A 13,201-nucleotide genomic window follows, 5' to 3' on the forward strand; every position below is an offset into this window, starting at 1 on the left:
GGAGAACGCTCTTTCATATTCTTTTTTATGCCTTCAGTATTTTGACTTAAATGAGGATAGCCATCTAATGCATTGCTATATCCTCTCAGAATAACAAGATAGTTACACTAACGATTGCTTGCATAGAAGACAAAACCATGCCTAGTAAACCATGAAGAGTAAACACCTTTACATATACTACAGCCCATCACAATATTCACATTTCCCTAGAATATTTTATTTATTTATTTATTTATTTATTTTTCAGTAAGTAGCATGATATTTTCCGCCTTGGTGTTCACTTACAGCATCTCTTGCCACAGTGCTTTGCAATCACATAATGCTAGATTTAGGGATCACTCGCCAAAGCACACTATCATCCCCTAAAGTTATTCGATTATCAGTATACCTAATCTTCATCAAACTTAGCAGTTTCAAGTAAAGCAAACATACTCTGTTGGTTTTTTTCTTTTCCTTTTTTTTCCCCTTACATTGTGTATAGGATTAGGAAGGTAAGTCAGGATGGCTGTCTCTGTCATCAAGGAACACTTAAGCAGCAGTATTGTCCATTCCTACAACATTCAGAACTATCCAATCATCCAAACATCCAATGTCAAGAGATCAGCCCATGAGACCATGGGTACCCTTCCACTAAGCTGCCAGGAGCAGTCTGGGAGCTGTCAGAGCTGAGTATCGCTTAAAGATGTCATTCTCTATTAGCCAAATGTAGATCACAGGATGGGAGGTATATAGGAGGCTAGTGGAGAAAATGCATTAAATCTGACAGTTTTCTAAAAAAAAAATGTAACTTCTTCCCTCACTTTTATGTTCTTAATTAGAGAAAAGCAATATAAGCCTGATGTGAGCAAGAGGCTGGTGGCCATTCTTATCCAGTTCTGAAAGGAAGTTAACACAGTGCACAATTATGTTGTCAACACTTACATGCAATGATATTCCCGTATCTATTTTTCATTCTGTTCTCATCTTTCTTAGCTGAATCCCACGGTGCAGACTGTCCTTCAAAGAAACTCTAAAAAAAGGAAGGAAAGTAACATTAAGAAATGCAGCAACAGTTGCCTTATGGATAAACCAAGGAGAACAAACAGTACTGCTGGGTGCTGTTGTTAAATTGTCATTTAACTGATTCTTTTATTGAGCAAAAATACAGTTCTCCTATTTAAATGGCATTTATGCATAGCTCCAAATGTTATCTAAAATGTGATATGAGATTATTTGTGTAACAGCAAGAATTATTTGCATGTGAAATGCTACTGAACCTTTCCAAAGTTGCATGCTTGCAACACTAGCAGTCCTTCACTTGTGCTATCCAGATTCTTTGCCTAGTTCTCTTACACACACAGATGAAGCTGAAATAGCTCCATCATCAGTACTGGAGTTGCTCCAGTATTTGAGTGCACAATTACACACTGTACAAAAATATTTTAGTTTTCATCATATCCACAATTTTTGGTTACTTCTTGGCAGACACATCATGCATCTAAACATATTTTTAAAAAGTTGGATTCAACTACCATATATGTGTCTTTTCTACAAACACAACTTATACCAGAAAGTTGTTTTTGTTTGTTTGTTTGTTTGTTTTTGTTGTTTTTTTTTTTTTTTTTCAGAGAATAAAAATACAATTTTGTGAAAGATATAATCTATCTCATATTCACACAAACTTTGAACTTTGTGCTATAGTTAACAATCAATAAAAATGAGAAAGTTGAAGGTGCTCAAAATAGATATTTACATTAATAAAACAAAGAAGCTAGCAAAGGGGCAGCAAGCAAGCCTATGACATATAGCATTTGCACAATTTCTTAATTTATGCACTGCACTTGTAAGTCGTTTAATACAGATGCATTTTATTATTTCATATTGAGACACTCGTTCCAGGATAAAAATATTTACTTGCCAAATGAACCAGTGGAATTCTACCAGGACAATAGCAGAAGGTAACTCATGTTTTGGTATTTCCACTGGAATGATCAGTAAAATTTCATGTTTGATTCAAGAGGAACATGAATGCACATCATTTACTTTTTCAGTATCAGAAGTCAGAAACAGCTAACTCTCGACTAAACAGGGAAAATGTAGAGAAGCTTGTGCCTCTCACAAGTCCTCAACACTTTCTGAGTGGTTTAAAATAGATAATGCCTGTGAATAGAGTACCAGTGTCTTTTGCCCTCATACTTAAAATGCATTGTTGCTCAAATCCCAGAGATACACTTAGTAAAGAGAATAAAAGTCAAAATGATCTCTTGCTGAAGTCAATGGAACATGGGGACATTTGATGTCTAAAGCAAGTTTTCTTTTAATATGTTCACTAGAGTGGTGATTTCCAACTTATGAGTTGAAAACTCCTGGGAATACAAGGATTGCTTTTAAAATATTTGTGAAGAATAACTTGAGAAAAACAGAAACCTTGCCAAATGGTTAGAATTGCTTTGCCCTACATCCCTTTGCACTTCCTTACAACAAATTTAAAGGTTTACAAATCGAAATGACTAAAACCCACTACTATTAGTAAGTTTCTTCTTAACCATGGGACATTGCTATTGAGTATAGCTCTGAGAAACGCAGTTACCTGCCAGTATAGAGAAGCGGAACCCTGTAAATCTTAAGATGATTTACAACTTCGTTGCAGTTTGCCAAAAAATGTCAGTGATTATTTATTGGCCAATGGTGTCTTAAGCAAGCCCTTCAACCCCAGAGCACCCTCAACTCAAGCTAGATGGAAAATACTTTTGCAACAAGCCAGGACACACTGAACAAGGAATTGCTCTCCATGGGCAAAGACAATGACCAATGTCACAATTTCTTGCAAAGTTCATACTCTCAGACAACACTGGAAGATGAATAATTAACACAGTTTAGGCAAAATAGAAATGGAAATGTTCAGCAACAAAGCTCCAAAGACATTACAAACTAATCGTTCATCCTATCTAGACCTTGGCCAGCTATCTTATTCAGGATTTTGCCTTTCAGACAGCTAACATGCAGAAAATTCTAGTATTCTTACAGTCCCTCTCCTAGAGGCTAGTTCACAGAATGGATCCATAAGATATTGGCCAGCAAGTGGTTTTGGTTTTAAATTACTAAGTGTTACATGTGTTGTTACAGAGGAAGAGTCCTATTACTAAAGCTTCCAAGTCTACACCTTGAAACATGGAGGGCCCAAATATACTCCCAGGGACTTCCCGCTTCTCCATGTCCCACTAATGAACTTTCATGAAATTGCTTTAAACCAATCGATTAGAGTAAATCTCTAGAGACAATGAGGAAACTTTTGTATGGTGTTAAATTCAGGGAAGATACATGATAGGAAATGTACTGATTTGGGCAGTTCAACTGCTTCTCATCTGCAAATGTATTGGTTCAATTTATCTCACCTGTTTGGAACTTCAGAAAATAATCTGTAGGGCTTAATGAGCCCTACAGATAAAATATCTCCTGATAATGTATCTGCAGTGTAGATAATTTTGTTCTTTAGAATACATCTGTATCACATTTTACACTGTAATGAAAACTAGGAGACAGATTTACGTTTCCAGCTCCTATATATTGACTTCACTTTCTTTATTGAACATATATTATAGAAAAATAACTCCAGATGTATATGTGTGTGTATATATAAATATATATATATCAATAAATTAGTGGCTGAAATAAAATCTGTCACATAGGGAAAATAGACTTTAAGTAGATCCATTTTAAAAAATTCTTTTTGGGATATACACAGGTATTTCAGTGGGAAGTATACAGAAAGGATAATTTGAAAGGAGAGGTATTACAGTGGGAAAGCATAAAAAGAAACAGTTATTGTAAAAGACAGCTGGAGTGTCATTTCCTAAATTCCCCATGTGCTACTGTTACACAAACTGCAACAGAACCATAATCCACAATGAATTACAAGGAGAAATCCCATTTGTCCCAGAAGTAAAGAACACAGCAGATACCTCGTAACAGATGATCTGTCAAGATCTTTCCTTACTTGTGAGAAATATGTGTTTCATTGCAGAATTTTTTTTAATGTCTTTCCTGACATATCACTCTCTGGGGACACTGCTGCACAGCAGCCCACACGTTATCTTAGTGGCTATTCATTCTAATGCATCCCTTAAAGTTTCTTAAAAATGTGCAATATTAGGAAGAAATACGTTCCCAAACAGCTTCATTCCACCAAATGCCTGGCAAGGGCAATGGACAACTGAAAACGTGTGTAGGACATTTCTCAAATGATTTAAAATACATATTTCTTTAACTCAAATCACATAAAGTCTTGGCTACCCAGCCCCCATGATGTATTACTGAATGAAATACTTTTCAAACCAGCTGTTGTAGCAAGCATTTCAGTATGCAATGACTACTGTCATTCTGTTATTAGAAAATATTTCAATAATCAAGATAAAACACTGTTTCTGAAAACAACTGAAATATACAGAACTGCAGTACATGCAACATGAGAACTGGTCAGTGATGCAGCAGCAGGATCATCTTAGGATGAATGTGAAGTTTTTACTTGCTTTAACTCAATGCTGCAGTGGTTTCCATTAAAAATTAAATATTTGCCAAGGGCTAATTCACTGTGACCCTCAGACTAGAAAATAACTGCAATATCTCAAATAAGAGGGGAAGATAATCATTGCAAATACCGATTTTTTAAAATGGTTCCCTTTTCTCATTTAAAATTCATAAGACCAGAAAATATTAGAAGGGACCTATATAAAAGTACAGTTCAAAAAGTCTGGATTATGGGTGAGATCTTCAAAATACAATTTGTGGCTCTGATGATTGTCATTTCTGGTACCATGCTTTCCACCCTAGTTTTTCATGCTTCAAATTAAGGATAATAAAAATAATGCATCTTTGTAAGCATTTTAAGGTCTATAAATGTAAAATGTTGAGTGCAATTACTATTTTTATTATTAATCCAAAGCCAAGACAACTTTTTCAAAAAAATACTTTATAGTTGCTAGGTGACAACGGTGTAGTCTCCTACAATGTCATTTACAAAATCACCAGCAAAGAAATGAGAAATTAAGGACATCAGAACTCTTATTCTGCCTACTTAATAAACAGGCATATTATTCACAGGTACAAATAAACGTATACATCCCTGTGTAACAATCATAAGTCTGATATGTGGATTTGTTTTTAAATGTATGACTTCTTATGCTGTCAGTATGGTTTTTGATTGTCCTGAATGACCCTAAGTTTCTCTACTGCTACTGTCCATTTTTCCATTTTCTATTTCTAGATGATCAGATTGAGATGTACTTTAACAAAATGAGTAATTTGACCTATTAAGTTTTAAATGTCTCTGGTGTTTTTTTTTTCCAAGCTACATGCTGAGTTATGCACGCTAATTTAGGCCAGAACAGACAACTAATGGAGGTCCTAATGGAGGTCCTTGTCTAAACTGAATTAGCTATATAAGAAACTCGCATTTCTACTATAGGTCCTTAGAGTCGCATCTAAATTAGATCCCTAAAATGCCCTGAATTGGATAGTGAAGATACATTACTAGTTTTACCCAAATATTTATCACCCTTTACTGCTGCTGTGCCCAGTTTATATGTGGAGATTGCAGATGGAGAAAATGCAACCATTAAACTCTGAGTTAAGATCCTATTGTTGTGTTAGACTCTTCTTTGTATTTACAAACCGTAATAAATACACCCTATATTTTAAGTAGTTCCATAAATGTTTGGAGGACAAAGACCTTCAAGCTCATTTAATGAACAGTGTAATATTTATAAGGTCTATACATCTGTCAGTTCATTGTTTTTTCATTATTTGAATTCTCATTTGGAACCTGAAAACTATCTGGCACATGAGGATGTTCTTGTTACTTAAAAACGTCAAATGGATTTTGAAACAAAAAAGTGAAATCATTACACTCATTTTGATGATAACTGAGAATCTGGATTATTACGGAACTGAGAAGGAAGAGTCATGGGATTATTACATTAAAGAAAACTGCAGAGAGGTCCAAGCTATGGAACATTTTTAATCTTCTAGTCACTTTGAGGGAAGATTTTATCATTGAAAATGCATCACCTGCAGGTAATAGATCACCCCAAGTGTTTGTGAGCAGTGGTAAATGATTTCACTGATGGCAACTCACTGTATGCAAGCAGCTCTTCATACTTCAATCATTGCTTTGGTCACTGAAAGAATTTGTGGATGACAGCATGTCACCAGAGAATATATTCACTATCAGATTCTCCTCCTCTGTCAGCTTCAATCACTGAGAATTATGTCCAGTTTTCAAATAATGGAATTTTAAAAAACATTTTACTATGCCTGCCCTTGAAAACTGTCTGTTGCAGGAGCCAATGTAAAAATCTATCTAATCAATGTAAACTGCCTTCAGCATTTATAAAGCATTTATCAGTGTGTTACTGTAACCTAGGTCTGAACATGGAAGAAATAAAAACAAACAAACAACAACAACAACAAAAATAAAGAATGCTGCAAATAGAATATATTGGTGTTATCTCCTAGACTTGTTCTGCTAGAAATTTTCTGGAAAAATTAGGCTGATAGCGTACGTAACATTTTCTGAGTGTGAGATTAAAGGTTCAAACCACTCCTAAAGCAGATACACAATTATTATCCTAACTACAGCGACTCTCTGATATTATTCCTGATTGCTGCTCCTTTATGTGGTTAGGACTTCTTAAACTAATGTGAAACAAACAAACAAACAAAAACAAATCAAAAACCAAACCAAACCAAACAAAATAATAATAATAATAATAATAATAAACCAAAAACAAAACCAAACCAACCAAACAAAAAGATTCATGAATTAACAGATGCATAAATGCCTGCATAAAGAGTTGGCTAAAGTAGGAAGCAGTCTTTTCCTCCTTAGGTGCATTTAGGTTAGCTTACAGAACACCTGAGAGAAAGTAGAAAAGCAAAAGACTTTCTGGTCTTCTGAGGCACTAAACATCATAGTCATTGCCTACATTAAATGCTGAGGAAATGGAAGGGGAACTGTCACCTCCTCCTCCAATTGCAGAATGATTTACCAATTCAGATTTTAAAAAACAGGAACAAAACCATGTGGTAAGACAAAATATGATACAAGCTGTATTGGTGTGCTCATTTTTCAGAGGAAAGATGTTTCAACTAGTATACTTTCTAGCACATTTGTATTTTTGAAGTCACAGGCTTTGGTACTCCCTTGAAAGCTGGCCAGTCTAGTTAAGCTGTAGCTGCATAATGAAAACATATTAAAATGATTAAACTGCTTTGGCATACTGTTTTTAATAACATTGATATACTTGTGGCTGTTAGCATGAGCTAGCCCTAGCTGATTATCACATTAGCAAATGTATATGAATTTTAGTTAATGCTACAGGGTAAGAGAGTAGCTGAGTTATAAGAGTAGAAAGGTAACTTAAATGCAAGTGACCCCCAATCACTGGGGAAGTCAAGAAGCTGTTGAACACCTTCAGGAACAGCAGATCATGAGTGTCAGCCGTGGTGACAGCTAGTTTTCAGGCACCAAGTACATTTGAACAAGATAATTAAGAACTGGGTATTCTCTGCCTGGGCTTATATCTGGCATTGGCCAGGATGTCTCGGGGCAAGGACTCAGAGGACAAGGGAAGCACCTTCTGCAAGATGCTGCAGTAGGGTGCATGGCATGGCTGCAACAACCACGCAGACTCACCCGACTTCTCTACTGGACCACGTCTTCTCTCCTGCAGAACAGCGAAGTCATGTAATTTATAAAATTGGATTTATCTGTGACTGAAGTATTTTGATATCTAAGTCAATTTTGTCTCCACACTGTCATTTGGTCTCAAACAACAATAGTGTAAAAGCAAATGTCAAGTTACCTTCCTTACAATTTTAAAACCAAACTACTTATGAGATACATCAATGTAATTTCCTATCTAACACTGCTACACCTGAAGTTCACTTGCACAATTAAAGAGCAGGAATATAAATATTTAAAGATTTTGTGGATTCATCTAAAAATTTGATAGATAACCTAGATTCTATATACTTTCAGAACCATTTCTATTCTACCTACTTAAGTTTTAAAAACTCCATTACTTTAATTCCTTTAAAATTCTTTAAGACTTCCCTATAAGGAAAGATTTTAGAAATATGGTGAAATGTGAATTAGTAGAACATACAATTAAAATTCTAATTTAGAACTTATTCCCTGGCATACCAGATATCAATAACTTAACCTCATTAATCTTCCTGATTTATCTTCAGCAGAAAAATATCCTATGTTGATGGGATTTTATGATCCTTTTTTATAGAAAGGACCCTCTGGATAAAATATGCACACTTGTACTGTATATCATGCGCAGGATATATTAATTTGTGTGTAAAACAGTTAAAGTTGGTCTCAAGAAGTGCTTATTTCCTCTTGTGAAAATGGATTTCCTGCTTTAGTGGATTTAATAAATAGATTTTATGTACAACATGTCTTTATCATAAGTAAATTTCCCTATTACTACCCCACTTTTTTAAAACATCACATAATTAAAAGGTTTGTCCACAACTATCATACCTTGTACATTTTCAAGAAGACTGAACTTGAGCAACATTCGTGACTGTAATGTCTGTAAAAAAAATAAAGTGAACCTGTGTAGGCTACACTGAATACCAACTACTTCTGTGCTTTGATAGGAAACCTCTTCTGGGAAAATAGAGAGAACATTGATCACCACAAAGGCACTATCCATCCTTTTGTGAACAAAATTATCTGCTTCATTATTCACTAACTTTGCTATCTCCTTCTCTGCTCTCTATGTTGTTCAAAAGGATGCAATTACACGTGTCACTTGCACATTACACGACTAAAAGATGGCATGGAGTTATTTTATTTCTTAATGAGAATTCCTGTTTACCAAGACACAGGTATTTACACAGAAAGTGGCAGGAATCAAGGTTACAAAGTGCACTGAATGTGTGGATAAGGGTTTTATGGTAAATTCTAAACTTTTTATACCATTTTTGGAAGGGTAACACGAATGCCTCAAATGACTGGGACAAAAGAAAAGTATTCAGCCTGATCACTATGATGAATGAGGCCAAAAAGGAGAAGTATCTTAAGATACTGGATGAAGGCTGGAAACATCAACTCTGCTAATGCAGGCATCTAACTATGACTTAATTCACGGAGGTTAATGAAACTACTGCTCCTACTACTACCACCAGCACCACTATTACTATTTGTCTCTTTCGACCTCTTTGAAAAGTTATCTTACTTTCCTCCATTAAAGGATATCTTATCTCTAATAATAGGGGAGTTGCTATTACCTGGTGCTTTGAAGAGTTGCTGCCAAACTCAGTTTAATCAAATTTCTTTTCCCTCTGTTTAGAGTTACTTTCATTTAAATAAGGTTATCTATATTCCTGTGCATCACTTCTCTATTAGAATTTGGAAAAGTGCATTTCTGATGAGTTCTTTGTATCACTGCTTGGTTTTTACTTCCAATTTTTAATCAAGAAACTATTTTTCAAGTGCCTTTATGCCAAGCAAAATGTTTTTCCCACAACACTACTCGGAACTCAGAAGTACAGCACTCTTTGATTTTCTCTGTTAAACAGAAGTGTGAGCAAGCATGTAGATTCTAGAAAGAGCTTCTAGGTGCCATAGAGCTTTGAGAATACTGTTTTGGATCTTTCTGAGTGCTTCAAGTTTTAACTCAAAAATTAATTGAAGATTTAAATATTCTGGCATTTTCCTCCTAAAAATTATCATTGTGATGTTTGATTTACTTTTCAAATAATAAAAGATTGCCCCAGGGAACAGTTTCAAAGAGCTAACGAAATGTTATTAAAGCAGAATATAAAGATACAATGTGTAATGAAAACAGTAGGCATGAACTACTGCTTTTTTTCCTTCCTATAGTAAGAGTTTGCAATTGGTTTAAAACATAATAAGAAAAAGAAGAGGAAAAGGAAAAAGAAGAGGAATAAGAAAAAGAAGAAAAAGGAAAAAAAGAAAAAGAAAAGTATAAAGAGAAAGAAAAGGATGAAGATAAAAAGAAGGGAAGTGGGAAGAGGAAGAAGAGGAAAAGAAGTGAAAATATTTTTAGTCATTAAACAAATGCATTTAGTTGCAGTAGTAAGCTTTCTGTAGTAATCATACCTTTGTGTTCACTCATGTTTTAGGTAGTGATTAATAAGACTTACTCTACTCATTGCCTACATATTCTATGTAATGAATAAAATAAAGCTTAAGGATTCTAAGGAGCTGTTGCTGGATTATGGGGAAATACTTTTTATGGCAAAAGGACTTGATCAACACTATAAGCCAGGAGACTACTCTTTGAGTAACTGTATTATCAGAGTAGATACTATTTATTTAATACCTGTGTACTTCTGTCATCCACTTGTTGAAGATTATTTCTAATAAAAGGTGGTTGACATTGAACTGGTGGACACATAACAGTGATAAGAAAGGTGACTTATGACACATTCATAAAAAAACCAGTAGTATTTTTTTCCTGTTTTTATCTGAATAAATCACTATAATTGAGGCAGTCTGAGCCAAGCTCAGAATTCACAAGAAATGCCTGACTCTTTAAATTATCAACTGACCCAAGCAAAGAAAACCTGGCAACATTTAAAAATCCTCTGTATAGACACGCTGTTTCTGATTTAGAACTATACAATTTGGAAAGGCCTTGAATGGAATAATATTCCCTAATGTAACAAAAAGCAGCATGTGGGGCAAGGAAACAAAAGCAAATCAATGTTGAATTTGAAAAGTGAACAAACCCCCTCCTATCTTTAGCCAAGCTGTAATGTACACACAGTTGATCTAACCTTTCAGACGTGATAAAGCACCCCTCAGAGTCTGCTCACTAAGTGAGCCTCGAGGGTTTTCATGAGTGTATCTAGGCCACTCCAGTTCATATAGTTTGGACAAAAGATAAGAAAGAAACAAAGCTCACATAATAAGGTTTTAATTCTGCTAAGGGGCAACCATTATATCCTCATAAGCTACAAGATAAAAGTCCAAGTACACTGGTGTGCACAGATGGAACACAAACTTTTGTTTTTCCCAGTGGATAAGATAACACTTTTCAAGGGAAATAAGACTACTAGGCTAGGCTAAAATAGATAATAAGGGTCTGCTTGCATTGCCCTTTCGAAAAAATGATAGCACTCCATTGTGCTGGTTCATTACATTTTTTGATCTTCACAGGAAACTTTGGTGCCTTGGTGTCTGCTTTGCTTGTTTGCAAACACAGTCTTTGCTAGCGAATACAAAGATACTTTTTCCTTCCTCTAAGTTCGACTTTTAATCCATCATTTTCCTTGTTCTAAAGAAGAAGATTTTCTGTGTCTATTTCCCACTTTGCCTGGCTGGCATCCAGCCCCTGTGCCTATTGCTTGCTATGCTGTTCTGCTCAGGGGAGTGCAGCAATAGATCGATCACAGCAGAGCCACTGAGGGTTTCCACAGTGGTGGGAGCTCCCGTTCTTTCACTAGTTGGAATTCCTGGCTCTGGCTTTAAAGCTATGCTTCTTTTTTTCCCAAACATCCCTCCGTAGGTTGCCGCTGTGTGACTGCTTCCTGCCAGTCATCTTCCATTTGCACAGCTCCATACTTACTGGAAAGGAGTGAGGGGGGAAAAACTTTGAAAAAAAAAAATGCTGGTGGTCCTAGAAAATTTCACGCTGCACTGAGGAACTATACTGCAAGTACAATGCAAAGTATTTAAAAGCATATAAACAGCATAATAATAGTCACGGTAGTAATGGGATTGACAATGATGACACGTGTTGCTGTCAGTTGTTAACCTAATCATTTTTAGCATGCTTACTGCATGCTGACAGACAGCAGCATTTCAATACAGCCCCAAGACTACTTGTTAGAAGGAAGAGTGCCTGGTTAGATGCACTAATGAGTAGCAGCAGCTTGCCAAACTCAAATTTCCTATTTTGATATCTGAAATGTATATACAGCACATCTCTAATTCCAAGAGATGTATCCCTGAAACAATTTATCAACCATGCTTAGAAAACAGACAGTTCATTCAAGTATCTAATACATAGGATCCCAGGCTACTGAAATGACCCAGACTCAGCTAATGGATAAAGGGAAGTAGAAGTTCTCAGGCTTAACAATGAAGGAGGGGAAAAGGGGTTGTTCCTAAAGACTGACACTTGAGGACCACTTCTACATCATTAATCTAACATCACATACACCGTGCCAGTAGTTTGCCACCAGATCAGTAAAAACATGCGATACACAAACTAGTTTCACCATGGCACACATCCACAGAAGCTTACTGACAGTCACCTAAATTTCCATGGAATCAGCAAGTATATTCCTGATGCCTGAGAAAGAAATTTTTAAGGAGTTTTTAGAAGTCTTCCAAACATGTATTGACCATGTGCAATACAATGGAGATCTCTGTAAGTCCCAGAGCAAATTTCTCTTCTTCCTTCTTCTTCTGTATCACTCACACAGCATACAATCTTTCAATATCCTCTGCCAGTGTATTGCACTAACAGAAAAAGATCAATAGCCAACAATAATGCAGGGGATGGCAACTTGAGTGTCATTAGTTACTTACAGGATGGATGTGCAACAAGGATGTATATCTCTACTCTCGTAGTGTTTCACACTTTCTATGTGCAAGTAACAGCACAGTTTTAGAAAAATAACAAACCAAATATAGTATTCACTGAAAACATATAAAAGCCAGGAGTTGGACTCAGTGATCCTTGTGGGTCCCTTGCAGGTTGGGATATTCTGTGATTCTATGAAAAAAAAGTGAAAAAGTGCCTTTTTTTTTTTTTTTTTTTTTTTTCCAAAAGCATAATACAGCAAAGACAAAAAGGTGAGTTGTTTACAGAGTAAGGAAGCAAACTGAAAAGCTATGAAGTCCATGCAATAATGCAGATGGATTGCGAAAACCAGAAAGAAACTCAACAAACAAATGAAGGGTTAGTCGCAGAGAAAAATAGTGCAAGATACTGTTTACATTCACAGCTCTAAGAACAGAAAAGGAATAACCATAGTTCTGAACTTAGATCACATCTATGGCATTATTATGTGTAATTCTTCCTGATGTGCAGGACCCTTGCAAACATGTCACCTAGTCTTTTGTTCAATCCCTGATCTTGCTGAATATCAAAACAATTCTTCAGTAATGAAGATTGAGGCTTAATGGCTTGATGTATAATTTTGTTTATTGCAATCTGCTTCTTCATTTTCT

The 13,201-nt window shown here is 35.6% G+C and overlaps 1 protein-coding gene across 10 annotated transcripts in view; it reads right to left on the reverse strand.

Moving 5' to 3' along the window:
* PTPRM (protein tyrosine phosphatase receptor type M) overlaps positions 1–13,201 on the reverse strand; it is a 465,329-nt gene that overhangs the window by 59,602 nt on the left and 392,526 nt on the right. For all 10 annotated transcript variants that reach the window (XM_032181299.1, XM_032181298.1, XM_032181296.1 and 7 more), the window contains one exon: positions 922–1,009. In XM_032181299.1, coding sequence (XP_032037190.1) covers positions 922–1,009 — 88 coding nt within the window. The remainder of the gene's footprint in view (positions 1–921; positions 1,010–13,201) is intronic.

Source organism: Aythya fuligula, chromosome 2 (assembly GCF_009819795.1).
Source record: "Aythya fuligula isolate bAytFul2 chromosome 2, bAytFul2.pri, whole genome shotgun sequence".
Lineage (NCBI taxonomy): Eukaryota > Metazoa > Chordata > Aves > Anseriformes > Anatidae > Aythya > Aythya fuligula.